The following is a 25,160-nucleotide window of genomic DNA, read 5'->3' on the forward strand; positions in this document are numbered from 1 at the left end:
GCATCAATCAACAGATACACACTCACAAAACCGCCGTCACTCACAAATCATCCACAAGTCCTCGAGTGGGTTCTGAGACTCTCTTAACTTTTCCAGATTTGTGTGTAGTTAGACTCTACTGCCACCAACGGGTTAAGTAGAAGAGGAGCCTTATGGACATACCATGGAGGCATGTCATGTGTGTGTTTTCTTTTACAAAGGTTGTTGGAGTGTGTCGTTTTTTGTTTGTGATGCACTCGCATTCTGTGGAGGCATGTGTGTGTTTGTGATTTGATAACATCAGCTAAAATAGAACCCGTCAGAATAATATCTGCTCAAATGAAAGATATTTTCAATAAAACCTCAGATAGTGGAGGATATTATACTTTTGTATTTTAATTTGTGAACTAAGAGTAAAGCCAATACATTTAGGTAGGAATTTTATAAAATGAACTTATTATTTATGTAAAATTGAGTTGAACAGCGTTCAGTTACCCTTAAACCAGAAGTCACTATACACATGTACGGCGTGTCGCCAAGTCGTCTGACATCACCATGAAAAGGGTCTATGGGGGTGAAAGAGCCACATGTGGCTCCAGAGCAGCAGGTTGCAGAGCCCTGATCAAACACCCACCCTGTCAGAGAAACGACTGACCTCTGGACATGTCACGAGTCTGAGAACACCTGAGATGAGGGAGGAGAGGGGGGCATGTCCAGGTGTTTGGTCTTGGGTCCTCAGTGTGCAGCAGTAGTCAATCAGAGCCTCAACAGTTTAGATATGAAGATTTCATCCTGGCCACATTTCACCTGGAAACCACCTTTAACTCCGCCCACCACACACACACACACACACAGGCCTCTGCATGAGCTCAGATGAATGAATGTATGTAAGAAAGACTCAGAAGGGCGTCCTGATGGGCTGTATGTGTTTATTAGACAGTCACAGAGAAACACATGCATGCCGGCTCCACATCAAACCACCAGTGTGCCGAAACTGGAACGAGGACACGGAAAAGTTTCAAGTCAAAAAAATGTCAAAACACAACAACAACATGTATGCAACAGAAGAGCACAACACGGTAAACAAACTGAAGGTCACACATGCACACACACATGCACACGCACAGAGCAGCTTCAGCCACTTTTCCCAGGACCCCACGGGTGAAGAGTTCAGTTTTCACAAACAAATCTTGGTGGATCTGATGAGGTGCAGAGCTGAACGGGTTTGTTTGGTCGTCATGTGAACAAAGAGACAAACATCAGGCGCGGGGAAAACATTTTTTAAATATTTTTGTGTCATGAATGATCCTAAAAAGCCCCGACTGTGGACCATGAGGGGATCGGCAACGACAGTTCTGCCCACAGTGTCTGTTAGCAGCAGTTCTCCATGTCATCCACCCACGTCTGAGGAAACCTTCCTGATAATCAACACTGCAGGGACGCGATGATAAACCTCTGAGTCCACCGAGTCCAGAAAGTCCAGAAAACTCATTCCCATGCAGCGGTTTCTGCTCAGACCTGAGCCGAAGTCGACACACCAACAACCAGAGAACCTGTTCACTGGGACAGAGCTGTCCTCTGTGTGTGCACGTGAGGGTGCATGTGTGTGTGTATGTGTGTGTGTGCTTGGGGGGGGGGGGTTATCTATTAGCTCAGAAGCTCCAGGTAAGTGACGGGGACTTTGCCCTTCTCGTTCCCTCGTTCTCCAACCAACCAGTCAGGGTCCATTCCTGGGACGGTGTAGACGGTGATCAGCTGCAGGAGGAGAGAGGAAGGGTTTCATCATACCAGAACTGGACATGCACCGTTCATCACACTCAGTGGAGGTGCACAGCAACATCTGACAAGGCTGGAGAAGGTTTTCACCTCCTGGTCAGGTCAAGAACACTGCAGTAGGACAATGTCCGTCCTCAGAGCGGGAGATGGCGGCTTAAACCCAGAAAAGATGAACAAACCCTCAGGTCACATGACTTGGCTCAACTAAAGCCTGTTTTAAGATTCATTCACACCCAACGCGATTCGCGCGGCAGAGGCGGCCAGCTCCAATGTTAAGTTAATGGTACAGGCGCGCTCTGAGGCGAATTGATGCCCCGCGTGTGATTTCAGCAGCGAGGCACGAATTGGACGAAATCTAAATACCTGAAGTTTGACAGATCGCAACATCGCATCTGCCAATCAGGAACTCAGCTTCAAGCACGTGACGTTTTCATGACTTTCGCTGCCGTGGCGGAGCTCACTCACTCGATATGCTGGCAGACAGAGAGACGCTGCTGGGTGTGGACGCTGCCGGCTCTAGCATCATCGAGACATTAAAAAGATATTTTCCCCCTCTTAGTAGGGCAGATTACCAAAACCTTTTACAAGAATCTTTCATTTGGTAATACAAGTACATAAAATTGGCACCAATGGCATTCCAGGCAAATGTTAAAAGAAAAGCACGTTATCCAGCAAAAAAATCCAAGATGGCTGCCATTGTGCTGACTTGTCAATCCTGGTAAATGATCTTATTGACATAGAACTTCAACTTCATAATTTTAAAACTTATTTCTACATTAGTGTGAATGTATTCTTATGTAGCATCCGAATATTGTGTCCTCAATTTCAAAATAGCCGGCAGTTTTCAAAATTAAAGGTATGTGTTAGTGGACTGGCAAAAGAATGGTCAACTCTAGGAAGTTCTTTGGTCAACACTCCCACCCGTTGCTCAGCTATGTCAGCAATTGACAAAGTGCAGCAGCACTGGTGAATGTCGGACCATGCAGATGCTACCACAACACCTTGAGATGCACACAACTCGTGCAGCTGTCGATTGACAACTTTGCCATGACAATTCGGATTGGGCCTTATAGTCTTTTTGTTGGTTTAAAGTAGGGCTCGGTTGAAAAAAAAAAAAAAAAATTAAAAAAATAGATTAATCCATTTGAATCCATTTACGCTTAATAGGTCAATAATGGACTCACAAAAGATATAAATTGATTTAGCACATGAAGCTAACATCTGCTAGCTTGATGCTAATGTTTAATGGAATTTCCTATAGGACGGCTATTGCTAACACTCGGTCAACCTAAACATACATTGGTGACTAAATAAACATTTTCATAAACTCACAGACATGAATTTTCCAAACTCTTTTAAGGAAATATTTTAAATTAAGGGCTGCACGGTGGCGCGGTGGTTAGCGCTCTTGCCTCACAGCGAGAAGGCCCCAGTTCAACTCCCGGCTGGGACCTTTCTGTGTGGAGTTTGCATGTTCTCCCCGTGCATGCGTGGGTTTTCACCGGGGACTCCGGCTTCCTCCCACCGTCCGAAAACATGCTTCATAGGTTAATTGGTGACTCTAAATTCCCCCTAGGTGTGAATGTGAGAGTGAATGGGTGTGTGATTGAGGCCCTGAGACAGACTGGAGACCTGTCCAGGGTGTACCCCGCCTTCGCCCTTCAGTAGCCGGGATAGGCTCCGGCACCCCCGCGACCCCGAAAGGGAAGAAGCGGTCTGGAAGATGAATGAATGAATGAATGAATGAATTTTAAATTAACCATTTGTGGTCTTAATAAGTTTTTTTTCTTATACTGTTTGTCTTATACTTCTGGAATAAGGTGTAATGCTTTAGCGCGATCACCACCTAGTGGCCAAACTGAAATGTCCACCAGGAGAAGCAGAACAATGTTTCCAATGTTAATGATCTGAACATTTTAGTTAGAACTTCTCCTTTAGAGAATCCATGTAACACTGGATGATATTAACAATCTCAGTATTTTACTAATACATTTACAGTATGTGAACTGGATCAGATTAATATCAATATATTCAAATCATATAGTAGATTATTTATGTATTTCTAAGCAAATGTGTATAAATGTGTAAACTCAAAATTTAATTTAATTATAAAATCAAAAGAATATAAAAAAAAAATCGGAATCTAATCGATTCTGGCTTTTGTGAATCAAATCATATAGTTTCTGGAAATTTTAACAGATACCCAGCCCTAGTTTAAAGTTGGATGTTACCGGTACTGTTCAATTTCTAACATCGGATGGTGGGAGGGGGGTGGCAGCACGGGGGCAGTGTGAAATCGACTGATCATCAGACAATTTTGGAGACCTTGGTTATCCTCCTATCAATCCGCCTGTCGTTGGACTTCCACTATGTAACTTCTAAATGTTTCGTGACCCTTCCCTTGTGCAATCCTAGGCATGCTGACGTTGGGAGTGGGGTCATTTTTTTTTTTTTATGATTTATGTTTCATCTGGACCGCATAAGTTAGCACAAGGATTAAAACCTTGGTGGCCATCAACCTACCAATTTAGCTGAAAAACTTGCTTTTAGTTCACCCTGTGGTGGCATGTGACTGTAGTCTACCAAACACTAAGGACTGTGTTCGCTGGTGTGAGTGTCCAAGAAACTCCTCTTTCTCACTCCACAAGACACAGAACTGCATGCATCTCCTGTGGAAAGCATCATGGGAATCTGTTTACAACAGCAACCCCATCTGGGTCACAACCAAAACAAGCTTCCATAAAAAAACCAACAACTCTCTGAAGATGTCATGACATACCTTCATCACACCTGAAAAAGCTGGCTCTGATTAAACAAACAGAACTGACTTTCTGAAGTGGAAGTGAGAAACAGACCCCCACCATGAACGTGATCATCTCTGACATCACGCAATTCTAAAACCTGAAGTGGGAGGGGCATACTGATAGGAGTTAACTCCGCCCACCTCAACAACATGCTGAAAATGGCTGATTAAGCAGAAAAAAAAATAAAGACTATGTCTGAATTCCCACCCTAATCACTATATAGTGTGTTCACCATTCGGAATCTACTAATTCCAAAATCTAGCGCACAAGAAATTTCCCAGAAGTCTTTGCGTTTAGTGAATATAGACCACAATGCATTGTGGTTGAACAATTTCCAACAAAAAAACATCTTTAAATGCATTTTTTTAATAAACCATCAACATTTTCATAATCGGAACACAATGGAGTCATAAATAAATGTCTTGAAATGTTGGAGTTGATTCAATTTCGACTTTAAGAAATCAGTGACGTCATATCCTGCGTTTGGAAAAACAAAAGAAAAGTAATGAGCTTTAGGTAAGAATTGCCTTTTAAATCCGGGCCACAATAAAGTCTCGCACCATATAGTTTTTTAGGAGTTAGGGGGGGAATTTGGACACAACCAGAAAGTTTCACGGATTCCACCAATAGATCAACCCATGTACCCATTTAAAAGGCACTCCTCAGTTAAGTCTTTAACACCAGAGCTTTAGCTCCAGTCTTTGAACTACTGTATCATTACAAATGATTAGCTTCATAAGTCATTAGAATTACATTATTAGCGTAAATGGTTGAAGAGTTATGATAGCGTTAATGCACAAATCTGAGATAATAAAATATCAAAACAATAATTTAAAAATCCCTCAAATTTCTCATAAATAAGGGAAAAAAATAACATTGGAAAAGTTTTTGGCAGCTGACTGTACTCCTGTTTAATAGTGGTGTGAAATCATTGAAGTGTTAATGGAAAATCACTTCTTTCTGACAACACCCACTAGTGGTCCTGTGAGGAACTCCAACATTTTACATCATATTTAGGAGTGGAAGATGAGGTCTGGGTTCACAGGGACCAGTGATCCTATCACACCACGAGCCATAACTTTCAGTCTAAACTGCTGAGTAGAAAGAGGTGGACCCCAGTCAGCTAATGTTGTTTGTTTGGGGCATAGACATTTTTCAGACAGAGGAATCAAGATGTTCCCAACACGACAGAGCTTTGTACACTGTGGACTTTCAGGACTTTTTGCAATCATCATTAACATCATCCAGTTTCCTACAGTGACACAGTGTTTTTGTAAGTCTTGCCGTACCTCATCGGCTAGGAGGGAAAGCTCACTGGCATCGTGGGCGTCGTAGTCATACAGGACCTTAGCCTTTCGAGTGCCGGTGGCCGGCGGCTCCATCGACAGGGGTCCGGGATTTGGATCACATGAGGAGAAGCTGGCTCCGGGAGACGAACGTTCAGATGGAAAGGCGGGGTTGGAGCTTGCAACAGATGAGTGGGGGGCGCCAACAGCGTTGGCACATCTGACATTTAGAAAACAAATGAAGGACACCAGAACCTGTAAGGGACTCGACATTTGATTCAAAGGAAGGGATGATCCTACAGTCTGAGGGACTACAGGAGGTTCATCGTCACCTGTGGAGCTCCCGCTGAAGCTCCTGCATGTAGTGATGACACTGAGTGAAGTATGTGGTCTGAGCTTCTGCAAAGTCCTGCAGACAGCGCAGGTGGTTGAGCTGTGGGGACAAAGAGGAAGCTAAGGGTGAGAGGAATCAGACTTTAGCTCAACTAAAATGAAGACAACAGCTATTCTGACATCAGACCCTGCATGGAAACAGTCTGCCGTCAGGATTTGTCTGAGGCGGCTAAAGACGCTCTGTAGGAGCACAGACCTGAAGCCACGAATCTTTAACAGATTTGACATGAATTATTTTTCTGCAGCTCCTTCAGCTAGTTCAAGTAATTTTTAAAAATTATTTAATCTTTTCTGTAACATCTTCAGAGATTGTCAGATTCTGACATTCACTCACATTTCTGCAGAAAATACAATTTTTCTTTAATATTTACATATACACACAGCTGAAGGTATCTTAGTTCTGCGATTAGGGCTGCCATCATTAGTCAACAGCTCGGTTGACTATTGAAATATTCTACCACTAATTTAATAGTCGATTAGTCGTTTCTTTGTTTTTTCCTCTTATCGTTGTTTTTTTTCTCTCTCGAAACTGCGATGCACACCTTCAAATGCCGTGTCTGCAATTCTCTGACACACATGTTCAGTGGTGCTAAACCAAAGCAGTAGTGATGTCACAGGAAGTTATAGGAAGACTCAGGTACTATAACAACATGCTAACGTAAAAAAATAGAAGAGTGCATGAACACATGAAGAGAAAGCACGTTGTGACTGAGGATGATAACGCTGAAGAGGGATCATTGTCTAGGTTAGCTAAGCTAACATTAGGGCAAACAGAGAGCAAAAAAAAGAGGATGCTCTATAATGGTAGAGTAAAAATGAGGGGCGTTTTCCCACACCGTCAAGGCTAGCTAAATGTTTTCTATGCATCCCTGCAACTTCTACCCCAACAGAGTGAAATTTCTCTGCTGAAAAAACAACTGAACTCAAAAGAGATCAAGTCTTTCTGCAAGACAAGTAGAAATGCTAACTTTCCTGCATCGAGCAAGAGCCTCATACAGTTTGGAATTCTATTGAGCCATACTGTAGTATATAGAGTTATAATGTAGTTTATAGAGTTATAATGTATTGTATAGAGTCATAGTGTAGTATATAGGGTCATAGTGTAGTTTATAGGGTCATGGAGAAGTTTATACAGTCACAGTGTAGCAAAAAGAGTCATAGTGTAGTATATAGGGTCATAGTGTAGTTTATAGAGTCATACTGTAGTATATAAAGTCATAGTGTAGTATATACAGTCATAATGTAGTATATACAGTCATAGCGTAGTATAGAGGGTCATAGTGTCATGTCTTTCTGCAAGACAAGTAGAAATGCTAACTTTCCTGCATCGAGCAAGAGCCTCATACAGTTTGGAATTCTATTGAGCCATACTGTAGTATATAGAGTCATAATGTAGTTTATAGAGTCATAGTGTATTATATAGAGTCATATTATAGTATATAGGGTCATAGTGTAGTTTATAGAGTCATACTGTAGTATATAGACTCATAGTGTAGTTTATAGAGTCATACTGTAGTATATAGGGTCATGGAGTAGTTTATACATTCATAGTGTAGTATATAGAGTTAAAGTGTAGTATATAAGGTCATAGTACAGTTTATAGAGTCATACTGTAGTATATAGAGTTATAGTGTAGTATATAGGGTCATAGTGTAGTTTATAGAGTCATGTTGTAGTATATAGAGTCATAGCGTAGTGTAGTGGGTCATAGTGTCATGTATTTAGGTATATAGTTGTATATAGGGTCATAGAGTAGTTTATAGGGTCATGGAGAAGTTTATGAAGTCATAGTGTAGCATATAGATTCATAGTGTAGTATATAGAGTCATAGTGTTGTTTATAGGGTCATGGAGACGTTTATACAGTCATAGTGTAGCATATAGAGTCATAGTGTAGTATATAGGGTCATAGTGTAGTTTATAGAGTCATACTATAGTATATAGAGTCATGGTGTAGTATATACAGTCATAGTGTAGTATAGAGGGTCATAGTGTCATGTCTTTCTGCAAGACAAGTAGAAATGCTAACTTTCCTGCATCGAGCAAGAGCCTCATACAGTTTGGAATTCTATTGAGCCATACTGTAGTATATAGAGTCATAATGTAGTTTATAGAGTCATAGTGTATTATATAGAGTCATAGTGTAGTATATAGGGTCATAGTGTAGTTTATAGAGTCATACTGTAGTATATAGAGTCATAGTGTAGTATATAGGGTCATGGAGTAGTTTATACAGTCATAGTGTAGTATATAGAGTTATAGTGTAGTATGTAGGGTCATAATGTAGTTTATAGAGTAATACTGTAGTATCTAGACTCATATTGTAGTATATAGGGTCATAGTGTAGTTTATAGGGTCATGGAGAAGTTTATACAGTCATAGTGTAGCATATAGAGTCATAGTGTAGTATATAGGGTCATAGTGTAGTTTATACAGTCATACTGTAGTATATAGAGTCATAGTGTAGTTTATAGAGTCATACTGTAGTATAGAGGGTCATAGTGTCATGTCTTTCTGCAAGACAAGTAGAAATGCTAACTTTCCTGCATCGAGCAAGAGCCTCAAAGAGTTTGGAATTCTATTGAGCCATACTGTAGTATATAGAGTCATAATGTAGTTTATAGAGTCATAGTGTATTATATAGAGTCATAGTGTAGTATATAGGGTCATAGTGTAGTTTATAGAGTCATACTGTAGTATATAGAGTCATAGTGTAGTATATAGGGTCATGGAGTAGTTTATACAGTCATAGTGTAGTATATAGAGTTATAGTGTAGTATGTAGGGTCATAATGTAGTTTATAGAGTAATACTGTAGTATCTAGACTCATATTGTAGTATATAGGGTCATAGTGTAGTTTATAGGGTCATGGAGAAGTTTATACAGTCATAGTGTAGCATATAGAGTCATAGTGTAGTATATAGGGTCATAGTGTAGTTTATACAGCCATACTGTAGTATATAGAGTCATAGTGTACTTTATAGAGTCATACTGTAGTATAGAGGGTCATAGTGTCATGTCTTTCTGCAAGACAAGTAGAAATGCTAACTTTCCTGCATCGAGCAAGAGCCTCATACAGTTTGGAATTCTATTGAGCCATACTGTAGTATATAGAGTCATAATGTAGTTTATAGAGTTATAATGTATTATATAGAGTCATAGTGTAGTGTATAGGGTCATAGTGTAGTTTATAGAGTCATACTGTAGTATATAGAGTCATAGTGTAGTTTATAGAGTCATACTGTAGTATATAGGGTCATGGAGTAGTTTATACATTCATGGTGTAGTTGTAGTATATAGAGTTATAGCTTAGTATATAAGGTCATAGTGTAGTTTATAGAGTCATACTGTATTATATAGAGTCATAGTGTAGTGTAGAGAGTAATAGTGTCATGTATTTAGGTATATAGTTGTATATAGGGTCATAGAGTAGTTTATAGGGTCATGGAGAAGTTTATACAGTCATAGTGTAGCATATAGATTCATAGTGTAGTATATAGGGTCATAGTGTAGTTTATAGGGTCATGGAGAAGTTTATACAGTCATAGTGTAGCATATAGAGTCATAGTGTAGTATATGGGGTAATAGTGTAGTTTATAGAGTCATACTGTAGTATATAGAGTCATACTGTAGTATATAGAGTCATAGTGTAGTATAGAGGGTCATGGTGTCATGTATTTAGGTATATAGTTGTATATAAGGTCATAGAGTAGTTGTATATAGGGTCATAGTGTAGTATATAGGGTCATAGAGTGGTTTATAGAGTCATAGTGTAGTATATAGGGTCATAGTGTAGTTTATAGAGTCATACTGTAGTATATAGAGTCATACTGTAGTATATAGAGTCATAGTGCAGTTTATAGAGTCATAGTGTAGTATAGAGGGTCATGGTGTCATGTATTTAGGTATATAGTTGTATATAAGGTCATAGAGTAGATGTATATAGTTGTATATAGGGTCATAGTGTAGTATATAGGGTCATAGAGTGGTTTATAGAGTCATAGTGTAGTATATAGGGTCATAGTGTAGTAGATAGGGTCATAGAGTAGTATATAGGGTCATGGTGTAGTATATACGGTCATAGAGTAGTATATACGGTCATAGTGTAGTATATAGGGTTATAGTGTAGTATATAGGGTCATAAAGTAGTTTATGGAATCATAGTGTAGTATATAGAGTCATAGTGTAGTTTATAGGGTAATAGTGTAGTTTATAGAGTCATACTGTAGTATATAGGGTCATAGTGTAGTTTTTAGAGTCATACTGTAGTATATAGAGTCATAGTGTTGTATTTAGAGTTATAGTGTAGTATATAGGGTCATAGTGTAGTTTATAGAGTCATACTGTAGTATATAGGGCCATAGTGTAGTATATAGGGTCATGGAGTAGTTTATACAGTCATGGTGTAGTATATAGAGTCATAGTGTAGTATATAGGGTCATAGTGCAGTATATAGAGTCATAGTGAAGTATAGATGTCATAGTGTCATGTATTTAGGTATATAGTTGTATATAAGGTCATAGTGTAGTATATAGGGTCATAGTGTAGTAGATAGGGTCGTAGAGTAGTATATAGAGTCATGGTGTAGTATATAGGGTCATAGAGTAGTATATAAGGTCATAGTGTAGTATATAGGGTTACAGTGTAGTTCATAGGGTCATAGAGTAGTTTATAGAGTCATAGTGTAGTATATAGGGTCATAGTGTAGTATATAGGGTTTTAGAGTAGTATATAGGGTCATAGTGTAGTATATAGGGTCATAGTGCAGTTTATAGAGTCATAGGCCCGATCGGAATACTCCCCTTCTCCTCTCCCTTAGCCCTCAGCTTTGATTTGGAGTGGCAGTTGAAGTCGAAGTCGTGTCCGGAATTATTATTTTTTAAGTTTCTCACTCCGAACAGAGGGGTCCAAAGTCTGCTATTGCGAGAGTAAACCGCGTTGCGCGAAGAAGCGCTTTTCTTCGCTTTGGTGCGCTCTGAACCACAGATGTTTACATTTAAATGTAAGTAATGACTTTATGTTGTAGCATGACCTTTTTAAAGTTATAAAAACGCTGTTGTTCTGGATATTCAACCGCTGGAAGCGCAGTGCTAGTGCTAGCAGACCGGCGATGTTGATGAAGTCATTGAACGGAAGTCACGTCTGAAACATTAGACACTATTTTTTTCCATCACCCTTCGTTTGGAGCAAGCACGGAGGGAGAAACAAAGGGGAAGGGCTAAGGGAGAGGGAGAAGGGGAGTATTCGGATCGGGCCATAGTGCAGTGAAAGTGAACACAGTTAAAATGCACTTTTGTTATATTTGTGTCAGTGAGACCAAAACTTTATCTTTAGTGAGAAGTAGGTCCTTGTTTTACATCCTAACCTCATTTGGTTTAATCTTGTTTTAATACCAGAAACTAATGAAGGAAAGAAGCTGCACGATTCATTGATAGTTTAATAAACTATCATCCTACTTGTCTTTGTTTTTAGTTAGTTTAAAGCTAGTGATGGTTAAGATGTGTTTTGCATCCAGTTTACGTATGACCCAATTACTCGACTAATTGAAAAAACTAATCTGCAATTGTCGGCTATTGAACTAATCATTTGTGGCAGCTCTATTTGAGTGAGGCGGCCAGCACTCACGTGCGTGCTGCTGATGCCCTCCAGGAGAAGCCTGGTCACCTCCGCCTGCCGGTCAAACTCCGTCTGAGCCACTCGAAGCTCGTGCTCCGCCTGGGAGGAAACAGGCATTCAGGAAACAGCCGGAAAAGACGCACAAACGCGCATGGCAGAGACAGGATACTCACTTTGTCCACTTCCTCACTGAGCAGCTGAGAGGCAGCAGAGGGGAGGAGACCAGAAACGCAGATTACCACAACACCAAACATTCAGCTGTCAAACCGTCAAACCAGACCAGTACAGTGCATCAGAACTTCCTGTCTCTTTGACCGTCTTCTGTCAAACTTCTGAAACAGGAAGAAGTGATCCAGATTCTGAAACATCGCCGTTTCTATCTCAACGTCACGGTGAGGATGGAACAGATACTTTGTTTCTGGCTGTTTTTATGTTTCCAAACTTGATAACTCGTGACTAGAAATTGACTGTGAGGGAATGGTGGGTGCAGCTGCTACACAACATCTGCTCTACCACAAACACACAGCCACACTCAGGCTATCCTCTGCTGGAAGGAAGAGTCCGACCTTCATCTGCGCGCCGGCAGAGGAATCAGGCGCCACGTCCCAGCTCTCCCAGCCGCTCTGAAGTCGTTCAGGAAACAAGCTCAGCATCACCAAAAAAAACACAACTCTCACTGCAGACCGACACAAACACACAATTCTGAGACTGTTGGGCAGCAGCTTCTTTCAACCTGTTGATGATGAAACCTGAAAAACTTTTGCAGCTTGAGCGGAAGGAAGATAGTCTTTAAGAACATTCATTCAAAGACCTCTGAGACCGGCCTCCTTAGACGTCTCTTCATAATAAATCAGACCTGATGTCAGTGTACACCATCAGTTTAGAACAGGGGTGTCAAACTCAATCGCACAAGGGGGTTAAGCTAGCATGTAGCTGAAAATATTGCTAACTTTAAAACGGCCTAAAAACTTTTAAAAGCCTAAATTAGCAAAAAAGCTAGCATGTAGCGGAAAAAGTAACAACTCCAAAATAACCTAAAAAATGGAAAAAAGTCTAAATTAGCCAAAACAGCTACCATGAAGCTGAAATATTAGCTTAACTCCAAAACAACCTTAAAAATAGTCCCAAAAGATAGCATGATGAAAATTTTTAAAACTTTAAAACCGTAACTTTTTAACACAGATATGAATAATAAAAAGGCAGGGATATTATTCCAGAATAAACCAACTTGAACCGTAAATGACTTTCAATATTTTACTCTCCTTAAAGATATATTTTGTCAAAATTAGAAGTAAGCGTAAGATAACATCGGGCCATTAATAAAATAAAATGATCTGGAGGACCGGATCCGGCCCCCGGGCCTTGACTTTGAGACTTGTGGTTTAGATGTTCTCAGCCCAATTCTCCTGACATTTGTTTCATGATCTGTTGCTTGATGTTTATGTTCTTTGATTTACTGTAACTTTTCAACTACCAACATGATAATTCCAGAAGATTCTGAAGGAGAAAAGCATCCCATGCCACTTCTAATCTACTGGAATTATCGTGTTAATGGTAGAAAAGTTACACTGTGTTAAATATTTTGTATTAACTGGCGAATAGAATATTAGATGTGGAGCATTGAGCAGCAGCAGAACCAGCAGGAAGTGAACGGATCAGTCCCCGTGACGCTGCTTACCGCGGAGGCGCTGGCAGAAAGGACGTAATTTCGAGGCCTGGTCTCCTGAAAATCTGGGGCTGCCTAGAAAGAGGAAGAAGAAATGGTGTGATCAAAGACAGAGAATGTCCGAGAGGACATTCAGTTTGATTCATCTTTATGTGAGAGGAGAGGCTGATCCGTCCATCTTTGTTCTAACCATGACATAATTAACCCCGCCCACATATGAGAACCAAAACTTGTGGTTGAAACACCTCTATGCTGGGTTTGTTTTAGCTTGAAGGGCTTTCATGCAAACTTCTGAAAATTATCTGATTACGTAAGTAGTTAAGGTAGGTCAAAGGGAAAAAAGGTTGAAAGCTTAAAACTTGAGGTTCCATTAAAGGACTTCCGGCCAATGATTTCAGGCGCAAATTTTTATATTTTTTTTGCGGCATCGGCAGGGGGAGGGACTTCCGGATAATAATTTTTGAGCGCCATATTCTTTTTCTGTGGTCAGATTCTGTTGGAATCTGCTTCACTGAAACTGCCTGGAAACAATGAAAAACTGTGAAGAATTCCCCCCCCCTACTGGTTAGTCAGTGTAAATTCAGCGTCAATAATGGATTTGTTTCTGACCCAGAGAGGGGGAGGAGGAAAGCAACCATTGACTGTGTAAGAGAACTGGACTGAGTGAGTGACGTACTATACTTTACTTCCAGCATCAACAAAATGAAGTCAATTTAGTCGCCATTTTTCCACAGTACGGACGCTGCCATATTAGAACCAAAAATCATCAGTGAGCACCGATTGGTCGAAATTGGTCCGAGTCATTGTTTCTATGGCAACCACTCTCATCAATCAGGAGTGAGCTTGTTGGAAGGCCACGCCCCTTCCTCTTGATAGCAGGTTCGGAAGAATCTGTCAAACGTTGAGAACGTTTTACGTAAGACCGCATGCTTTATCGATGCTTCTGATTGGTCCGTTAATACTTGTATTACAAAAAAAAAGGATAATCAAGAACATGTTAAAAAAATGTATCAGAGAGAGAATGTTTATTCTGACTTGTAGAATGAGTAATAGTAGTTTATTTCTCTATAGAACTCTATGGGATTTTGGCTTCTTGGAACCAGCGGGAACTTCCTGTTTGGAACACCAGGGGGAGGAGTCACTCAGTCCAGTTCTCGTAAACAGGAACACAGACGTGGAGGCTGGACTCACCGCAGCTTTTGCCTCGGCCTGCTTGGCTTTCTTCAAGCGAGCTTTGCAGATGTCGAGATCCAGCCGTCGGTTCTCCAGAAGCCGCTTCTCTTTCTGCCACAGAAACCAGGTGTGAGGAGAGAAGCTCACGTGCACGAGCAACTGGGCTCACATGGACGCCCGCAGAGCCTTACCGAGATGGTCCTCCAGTCTCCCTCCAGGAAGTTGCGTAGAGGAGAAAGGAAAGCGGCCGCTGAGGTCTGCATGAACTCTCGCTCGGCCCCCCCCAGCCTCCTCTGGTACTCCCCAACGGTGATCAAGGTGCTGCCTGTGGTCAGTCAGATAAACAGTCATTCACACAGGCTCTGAGGATGAAGATGAGGAGGAGGAGGGAAGGCTGAAGACTGCATTCTATTCTTAGAGTTTAATCTTAAATGAGTTTGGTTTTTAAAAGTATTTTCAAAACAACTAATGAATTTAACTGGATAAGGCACATGTGCACAAGTCACTCCAGATCATTTTATTTATTATTAATAGCCCAATTTTATTTTTGCTATAATTTCTAACTTGCATAATTTTGGCAAAATATATTTTAATGGAGAGTAAAATTCAATAGTAAAATATTGAAAGTTATTTAAGGTTTAAGTTGATTTATTCTGGAATAATATTCCTCAATTTGAATTATTCATAACTATGTTAAACAGTTATGGTTTTAAAGTTTTCAAAATTGGTATTCTTCTAACTTTTTGGAATATTTTGGCATTTATTGACATGTTTTAGCATATTTTAGCGTTTAGCTAATATTTCAGTTACATGCTAGCTGTTCGGCTAATTTAGGCCTTTTTGTTTATTTTTATTTTTTTAGCTGTTTTGGAGTTAGGCTAATATATACACGTTAGCTGTTTTCACTAATTTAAGCTTTTTTCAGTTTTTGTAGAATATTTTGAAATTTAGCTATTTTTTCAGCTACATGCAAGCTGTTTTGGCTAACTTAAGTTTTTTTAGGCTAATTTGGGATTTAGCCAATATTTTCACAGGCTATCAGCTTTAGCGTTTGATATGAATTTCAGCATCTTCAGCTATCAGCACTAGCATCTTTAGCGGGCACATTCAGCTAACAGCATTCACACTAGAATTATTGCAGGTAAACTGTAGTTTGTTATTTTGTAAAAAAAAGTTACGGTTTTAGAATGTTTAAAAACTTTAGTTTTAGTGTTCAATAAATGTTTATCCTGTTCGGCCCGCGAACTAAGGTGTGTTTTGGATTTTGACACCCCTGGTATAAGGTATAAAAGTGATAAATTCTGACAGTAAAGCTGTTTTAACAGTTAAAAAAAAGATTTATATATTTTTTTAGAATCAGATCATTGCTTGTAATTAAAAAGTTGATATTCTATTTCTTTACTATCAGCCTTGAAACTCTCTGCTTCTCCAGTGTTCATAAGGATCCATAAAGGAGGAACATTAGAGGGTCTTCTTTACGCTGACAGGAAGTTATTCCACAGGAACATGTGAGCCCTGAGTGCTCTTCCTTTGTTAAACCTAGTGTTCATTAGAGGTGAACCAGACACAGAAACTTTTTTGTTTTTTCTGAGAGAGGTCGGATAGAAAAAGCATGCATTAAGAAAACAGAGCATGAAGGGCTGCTGGTGGGATTTCCCTGACGGTTACGGAATCGTATGAGCAAAATCCCAAATCATTGCAGGAATCCATGACGATGCGTCATTTCTTCATGCTGTCTGTGTGTCTAAACGGTTTTCTGGAAGTGATCCTGACTGCTGCCATCAGCATTTCCTGCTGTTCTTCTTGGCTGATGATGAGAACCCTCCAGGTATGCCTGCAGAAAATATGCAGAGACTTCTAGGACTGTATCAGGAAGGCTGATTTGAGGACTGGTGAAGAAGGCTTGCCAAAATGACAGACAGCTTCTGCAGCAGCTCCAACCTGCTGGCGTGAGGCTTAACAGTTGAAGTTACGGCGCTCTCAGAAATAATTCTGATTCAGCTCAATGATGGCCGTAAGACACAGAACCCTCAGAAATCACCTGAAACCTGAGGAGCAACATCGGGACACTTCCAAATGTTCTGGATGCTTCCTGCTCACCGTACGGAGAGTCTGCTCCGAACTCCTTGGCCGCGTCCAGCATGTACTGACCCAGCAGCTCCGCGTTGGTCATCCGGGACGGCAGCTTCTTGTCCAGTTTGTCGTAGATGAACTCCTCGATTCGAGCGCCTGAATGATAGAAGCAGCTTAGAACTTAAACACCTGCTAAAACGACGGGCATCTCTGACTCAGGTTTGGAGGAAGAGAGTTGGACCGGATCAGAACCGGACCAGTTTCATCGGGAAGAACATTTTCTGAACACATGAATCCTGAAATCTAAATGATAACAGAAGACAGAAGGGAGGGCCGATTCATTTCAGGAGAAACGTGATCTAAAGAATCTTAAATTGAACACTTTGCTCTAAACCTAAAAAGAATAATATTTCCTCATCCTTAAACAAATTATATGAAGTCTGCTTAGTGCAAAAGACACGATCCTATGACCCTTTATAAAAATACCACCAAAAAAAAATCAGAATAATTTCAAATGTTCAAATGAATAGATTTGAAATTATAATAAATATCTTGAGAACAATTGTAAATAACAGAGCAGATAAAAAACGGTCTAATAGCTTCTGAGGTCAGTGCATCTGTTTTTTCTGAATCTTAAAAGTTGAAACACGTAAAAGATTCGACTGAAAGCTCAAATCTTCACTGAACTCCTCTGTGCTCTCTGTCCACTTAATGTCCAATTTATTATTTTTAAATATTACATTTATTATAAATAATAAAAAATAATTATCTTAAAATATATATAAAGGTAACAAAATGTAAAATATATGAACATATATTTACAAATAATAATGAATTGAAATTACATTTTTTAAAATTTATTTTTTAAAATAAATTTGGATGAAAAGAAGCGTTTATAGTTAACTAGCAAATGATAAAACTGTGGAACTCTTATGTTAAATAAAACATGACATCTTAGGAGATGCCCCGCCCATTATAAAAGGTTTCTTATTCTGATTGGCCAACAAACAAACAGGCAAATTGTTTATCCTTATAAAACATAAACACTGTTTTCTAAATGACTGAAGACAAAAACAACCTTATTTATGATAAATGTATGAAAATGCAGAGAACCGACAGGACGATCCTCACTCTAGCCGGTTCACTCGGGAGATTTTTGCTGTTTCTAACAGAAATAATCCGTCTGATCTCACATGTAACTAATGCTGAACAGGTTCTCCGTGGTTTCAACACATGTCAGCTCTGAGGAGCAAAGCAGCAGAAACATCTAAATGTTATAGGCAGAATAGGAATCCTCCAGACCGACGAGCAGCTGGTCCAGAGCCCGAGTGCGAGCCATTAAAGGGATGTCCATGCATTTTTCAGCAGGACAGCGTGTGAGCACGCGCTGCTCACATTACAAAGACATGCCGAGGAGGAGGAGGAGGAGGAGGAGGAGGACCTGTTGTGGTGACACAAACCCAGAAGATCCGAAGATACCGTGGACAAGCAAGAACTGTCAAAGCTCCTGGTAGAAATGATGAAGTCAGACATTCAGAGCTGGAACATCAAGGTCACGGCGTAGAATTCCCAAATCATCTGGCATCAGATTTAATAAGTCTTGATTCCATACAAGAATTTGTCAAATTCCTATTTTCCTTTAACATATGTGTTATAAACAGAACAAAAGTGGAACAAGAAATAATCAAAATGCTGAAACTCACTTTCAAGAACAGACTTTCTGTCCCAAAAGAAAAAAACAATATAAGAAATACAGATTTTAAAAAATCTATTTAAAAATGTTGCTATTAAAGTTATATTTACATTTTTTTTTCTTTAAACCTGGCTCCACAATTAATGTTTTTGGTTCACGGAGACCTAAAACTCAACCAGACAAAACATGACATTTCTCCACATCTTCATATTCTTTTGTGCAACATGAAAGTCAAAATAAACTATATAAAATATATCTATATAGCTTTACCGATTATAACGCAGGTGTGAATGCTGCCTACAGAATATACACCTGCATTAAAAAAGTCAGAGCAGTTAGCTGAAAATGCTGAAAGCTTGCAAAAATCATAGCAAAATGTCAAATTAGCCAAAAAAAAAACTGGAAACATGTCTAACTTAACCAAAAAAAACAGCTAGCTTAATGTTAAAATGTCAGCTAAACTCCAAAGTAGCCAAAAAGCTCTAAACACGTTTTTTAAATTAGTCAAAAAAAAAACTACCATGATTATAAAATGTAGGCTAAGCTTCAAATTAGACAAAAAAAATGTAAACCTGTCTAAATTAGCCAAAAACAGTTAGCAAAGTACTAAAATGCTAGCTTGACTCCAAATTAGCCGAAAACTGGAAACATGTCTAAATTTGCCAAAAACAGCTAGCGTGTTGTTAAAATAAAAGCTAAAGGCCAAATTAACCTAAAATTCCAGTAGTTACTGACCATTTTAAAGTTTGAATGGTGTCTCTAGCTGAAAGTTTGCAGAAATTCACAAGCTTCAAAGTGCACAAAGTTGAAGAATCTGAGCAATTTCTCATTCATTTCCTATGGGAGATATTTTGCTCAATATTTAAAAAAAACTATAAAGTTTATGAATACCAAAAGCACAAGCAGTAATTTCCTGAACGAGATGAAAGTTTTGATACAAAGATAAATCGCTGCAAGTGTGATTGAGTTTTTTTCATGCCAAAAAACGTACAGAAAGGAGCAGAAGAAGTACTAATGCTGTAAAGCATTCACACAATGAGAGTTTCTGATTTTTCTCCTTTTCTACACCAGATCTTACAGTTATGCATAAAATCATCTGGTTATTTCTGAAAAGAAGCTACAGAAACAAGGGAATGTTTTAGAGCGTGAAGCTACAGGTTTTCTCAGCTTCGCCAGAGTCAGAGGAAATGGAGGATAACTCACCTGTGTGGTCGACTGAAGCATGCAAGAACAAAACAAACAAACAAAAAAACCAAGAGTCACACATTCAGAATCTTTTCGGTTTGCTATAGAAGTAGGTCAATCTGTGATGCAGAAGAACAAAACGGAGCAGTTTTTACGGCTTTTAGCAAACTCATGTCAAAAATCTTCTTCCTGAACCAGTAAAACCAGGGGGTGCCCCCAACGCTTTCCTATGTGTGTCCCAAGTATGGATAAATGCAGAGGGTTTATGTTAACCCTTTAACACTGGAGCTCTGGTGTTTATGCTCTTTGATTTACTGCAACGTTTTAATTGTTAACACAATCAATGTAATTCCAATAGATTCTGAAGGAGAAAAGCGGCGTGTGGAATCTGGTCTGTGGGCCAAATACATTTTTCTTTTTTTTTTTGCTTGTCGAAAGTATATTACACCCACGGAGTTTGGAACATCATAGAGAATCAGCGGGGAAGGGTTTTAACTAAACACTCTCCGGCCCACCGGCCCACTTAGGCACCCATGGTCCAGAGAGGGATTGGAGTAGACATGGAGGAGGGAAACAGAGGAGGTGATGGAGAAGTTTGGTGTTCAGCCCAGGAAGGCAGAGGAACAGATGTTGGTGGACTTTGGTGAAACAGTGGTGAAGATATTTTTCCAGAGAAGAGAGGAGCATAGGGAGGTAAATAAGAGTGGAGAGAAGAGAACACAAGTCGATGAGGTCTTTGGTGGACGATATAATCTGAAAGAGATCAGTAACTGTAAAGTCATAGCAGGGAGGAGTGTAGCCAGACAGCAGAGGATGACTCTGGTGGTGAGGAAGATGAATGAGAAGAGAGCAGAGGACCAAGTGATGGCAGTTGAAAAAGGAAGAGTGCTATGTGGCTTTTAGGGAGGAGATGAAACAGACTTTAGAAGATCAGGAGGATCTTCCAGACTACTGAACAGTAGAGCTGCCACGATTAGTCGACTAATAGACTATTAAAACAGTCGACGCCTAATTTAATAGTTGATTAGTCGTCACTTTATATCATATGGAGTCAGAGTGTAGTCAAATTGAAAGTTATAATGGTATTTTGGTAGCTTTTGAACTATTTTGGCATTTATTGTTGTGTTTTTTATTTTATTTTAGAGTTTAGCTAATATTTCAACTACAAGCTAGCTATTTTGGCTAATTTAGGCGTTTTCTATTTATTAGGCTATTTTGAAGTTTAGCTAATATTTCAGCTACATGCTAGCTATTCTGGCTAATTTAGGCTTTTTTGTTTGTTTTTTGTGCTATTTTGGAGTTTAGCTAATATGTTTGTTACATGCTAGCTGTTTTGACTAATTTAGGCTTTTTTTATTTGTTTAGACTATTTTGGAATTTAGCTCATATTTTAGCTGTTTTGGCAAACTTAGACTTTTTCAGTTCTTAGGCTAATTTGGCATTTAACTAATATTTTAGCTGGCTATCATCTTCAACATTTTCAACTATTAGCCTTAGCAATTTCAGCTATCAACTTCAGAAATTTCAGTTTTCAGTTTCATCATTTTCAGCTATTAGCTTTAACGATTTCAGCTATCAATTTCAGCATCTTCAGCTATCAGCACTACCATTCTCAGTGGCCAAATTCAGCTTACAGCATTCACACTAGCATTATCACAGGTAATTCTATATATCTAGTTTTTAGTCAGTTTAAAGCTAATGATGGTTAAGATGTGTTTTACATCCAGTTTGCCCATGACCCAATTAGTCGACTTATCAGAGAAATTAATTGATGATTAGTCGACTATTAAAATAATCGTTTGTGGCAGCACTACTGGACAGCTACAGCTACAGTGATCAGAGAGAGTAGGAGAAAGACTCTGGATTTTCATCTGAAATTAGGAAAATATGAAGTGCTTCAGATGAAGCTCCAATGGTGGAAATACACCTTAGTGTGGTCCAGTATACAGGCAGAAATAAATCCAGAAAGCATCAGTGAAGTTTTGGAGATTCCAGCATTCATGCAACTCCGTCACTAGAGGAACTCGGAGGGACTTACTGGGGTTGGGCTGCAGGAGAATTTCTGTCTGTCTCAAGATCTTCTCCGTCCAGTTCTTGGTGCCGTCTGCTCTAGTTATCAGGTTCTCTAAATGAGGATCCAGCTCCGTCTTCTCCGCCTGGCCCAACTTCTCCTCTGTGAACTGAGACACATGAAGAAAAGTCAGACGGTGGTTTCCAGAAACAGTAACATTCCCGTGCAGCCCAGAGGAACCACAATAAAAACCAGAAAGGACCATTCCGATCATCTTTTGATCCATTTTTAAAATGTTCCCAGTGGTTTTTTTTTTTACTATGATTACAGTGTTTTTAGCTTAAATTTTAAAAATGGTGTTGCTTTTCTAGGACATATTTTCTGCAGAGCAGCAGGAGTTAATCAGAAATTAACCTCTGAGTTGTGGGCGGGACCGCTGGCGGGTAGTGAGCCTAGTACAGTTCTGATCCAGATTCCAGCTCAGATAAGGAAAACGAAGACATTCATGGATCTATTTGTCTACAAGTGGATGTATCAGAATGGAGCACAGCAGGAAGTTTGTGGCCTATTGGTTGTAGCTTGTATGAAACAATTACAAACTTTTGTTTTTTTTTAATCAATTTGATTAAAGAAATACAGAAATTCAACTTTAATCTTAATTTTCTGCATATATGTCCTCCGTCATCAGACAAATCACCACAAGAACATGTCAAAAACACCAAAACGAGCCCAAATGGCTCTTTTACTGTTAAAGGTCGCCGCCCCCTGCTTTAGGTCAAATGGATGCGTCTCCATATTTAAGCTTCCACAAACGATGTCTGAACATTCTTTGAAATACAATATTTTTAAAATGAACCAACCAAAACTATTGGCAGAATGAATAGAAATGATAAAAAATATCTTCCTTAGTTCAAGAACTCAAACATGTATTTTAGTTCCACCTGCTGGAGTGTCAATGAAACGTCATTTCTTATAAGCAGAAATGGAAAAAAATGTGTTTATCTGCAGAAAGAGAAACACAGGAGAGACAACACTAGAGCAGACAGAGTTAAAGTGACGCCAGCTCGTCAATGAGGTCACAGCGGCGTTCACACCTGCAGCGTCTGAAGAGAGAAGGAAACCTCTGCTTGGTTTCTGATTACCTCAAAAGCTGAACGAGAGGATCCTCAATCAGGTGACTGTATCCAGATATGATCGACTTTCAGCGCCAACAGTAGTATAAACACACTTATTCAGATTTAGACGGGAACTATTTCACTGTTCAGACTTTTCATTACTTGTTATGTAGAGTAAAACATTGAAAGTTATTTAAGGTTTAAGTTGATTCATTCTGGAATAATTTTCCTGCCGTTTTATTATTTATAATTATGTTAAAAAATATGGTTTTAAAGTTTTTAAAATTGGCATTCTGCTAGATTTTTGAACTATTTTGGCATTTACTAAGATTTTTTAGGTTATTTTGGAGTTTAGCTAATATTTCAGCTACATGCTAGCTGTTTTGAATAACCTTGGTGTTATTTTTTTAAGTTTTATGGTCTAATTTGGCATTTATCTAATATTTAGCTAGTTATCAGGTTTACCGTTTTCAGCTATCAATTTCAGCATCTTCAGGGACCAAATTCATCTTACAGCATCCACACTAGCATTATCACAGGTAATTATCTAGTTCATAATTAAACTTAAAAAAAACTTACAGTTTTAAAGTTTAAAAATGTATTTTTAGAGTGTTCAATAAATGTTTATCCTGTTCGGCCCAGGGCCTAAGGTGTGTTTTGGGGTTTTTGGGGTCTGTTGTGAGGTTGAGTCTGAGACTCCTGATTTAGAGGGATATTGTTTACTCTGAAAAACTGAAGAAAATCATGGTATGGTCCTTTTAAATGGATGTAAAAAGACTAAAATTGTGATTAATAAATAATAATCTTAAATAACTGGATAATCAGAGAAAAAATACATAGTTAAATTGTTATTTTAGTTAAAATAATTGTAATTTTGTAGTACAGATCTCAACTCTGGACATTTTCATTCTTCTCTTCCCGTCGAACTCAAACCTAACCACCAGCAGCTACTTTATTGTTCTGGTTTACTTTGTTTCTTTAAGGTTTGTTTCCCAGACATCCCTTCAGAGACCTGAAGAGAAACTTTAGAATTTTTAACAGAAAACTGACTCATATTTTCTAGGACACAAAGAAGAGGATAATGATGATGAGGAGGATAAACTTTGATTAAATATGATGAAGACAGAGATGACCAAAAGAAACACCATGATAGTGAAGAAGACTGTGAGGAGGAAGAGCATGTAAGTTGAAGAAGCTTGTTGTCTGCCCTGTCACGTGACTAACGGGCTCCATCGCAGCCATCAATAATGGATGAAGGCTGCACGAGCCTTGATCGGCTTACAGCCGCGCGACTCAACCACGAAAACCACGCAGAACCCCCCCAGAGATGACGCCCCCTCCCTAAGCAGGTGCTCCTGCGGGGGGTGGTGGGGTGGGGGCTCATCCTGCGGTTGCGAACCGTCAACAAATCCCGTCATCTCACGGTGCAGCTGCGGGGGCGCGCGCCCGGGGCCGGGGGCTCACCTGGACGGCGCGCGTGAAGAACACCCCCGCATCCGAGGCCAGCTTCTTCACGTTGAAGTCCATGACGGGGGTTCGGTTCACGCAGCTCGCGGAGGAATCCTCGCGGTCAGAGGGGCTGAAGATGAGGCAGCAGAGCCGAAATCCTCCGAACGTCGCTCGGAAATCCTCTGAGCGACCTGCGCTTAAAGGGACCGCAGCACCGCCCGCCCGGGAGGGGAGGGGGGACAGTGACAAGCGCCCACCGCCTTCTCCTGAATGTGACCCAAACCAGGAAGAACCAGAACCTCTGCTCTTCTGAAGACCACCGGAGGCGTTAACTTTACAGCCTCAATGAATCCACCAACACTCTGGTTATCAGAGGTTTACTGTTTCATTTATAATTCACGACCTCCGAGGGGGGCGGGGTCATTTCCTGTCCATCATCTGTTCTGATTCATTTGGAGTTTTACCTTTTAACACCAGAGCTCCAGCGTTCTTTGATTCAATGTAACTTCAAAGTTTTTCTTAACTTGGACGAATTGATTCTCCAAAAACATAATAAACTCTATGTTTGAGTTTTGGGAGTTCTTTTGAAGTTATTAGCTTTAATAGAGCTTTAAGTGAATATCCAGACTGTTATAGTCACCTGTAGGGAAAAGTACAGAAACATATAATTGTTTCAATTTGTATTTTGCATAGAAAACAAGATAGGCAGTAAAAACTTGAACTTGAACTAAAATCATGATCTAAACCACAAGCAAGATCTGCTATTCTAGCTCTAAAAACCTTTTATTTTGTTAAGTATTTTAGCTGAACCCGTTTTTATTTGGGGTTGAAGTGATTGTTTTATGTGATACATGTTCTTGTCTTTTAGCTTGTGTGGTTTAAGCATTTATGTTTTTACCTTTGAAGTTTTTTCTGTTTAATTTTTTAACCTTTGATGTTTTC

The 25,160-nt window shown here is 39.5% G+C and overlaps 1 protein-coding gene across 3 annotated transcripts; it reads right to left on the minus strand.

Moving 5' to 3' along the window:
* Positions 1-891: 891 nt before the first annotated feature.
* On the minus strand, positions 892-24,695 carry LOC112140334 (endophilin-B2). 3 transcript variants are annotated; one of them, XM_024263238.2, is made up of 12 exons: positions 24,234-24,694; positions 21,682-21,823; positions 19,662-19,673; positions 16,793-16,921; positions 14,884-15,017; positions 14,711-14,803; positions 13,532-13,594; positions 12,027-12,050; positions 11,863-11,952; positions 6,178-6,278; positions 5,849-6,065; positions 892-1,734 (listed from the first exon to the last, which is right to left on the minus strand). In XM_024263238.2, the coding sequence occupies exons 1-12, from the start codon at positions 24,294-24,296 to the stop codon at positions 1,627-1,629; spliced, it is 1,176 nt and encodes a 391-aa protein (XP_024119006.1). In that variant the 5' UTR covers positions 24,297-24,694; the 3' UTR covers positions 892-1,626. The 3 variants fall into 3 exon arrangements, with proteins under 3 accessions (XP_024119006.1, XP_024119008.1, XP_024119007.1); XM_024263240.2 differs by lacking the exon at positions 12,027-12,050 and having other exon boundaries at positions 24,234-24,695; XM_024263239.2 differs by lacking the exon at positions 19,662-19,673.
* Between the last annotated feature and the right edge of the window lie 465 nt (positions 24,696-25,160).

Source organism: Oryzias melastigma, linkage group LG12 (assembly GCF_002922805.2).
Source record: "Oryzias melastigma strain HK-1 linkage group LG12, ASM292280v2, whole genome shotgun sequence".
NCBI classification, from domain to species: Eukaryota; Metazoa; Chordata; class Actinopteri; order Beloniformes; family Adrianichthyidae; genus Oryzias; species Oryzias melastigma.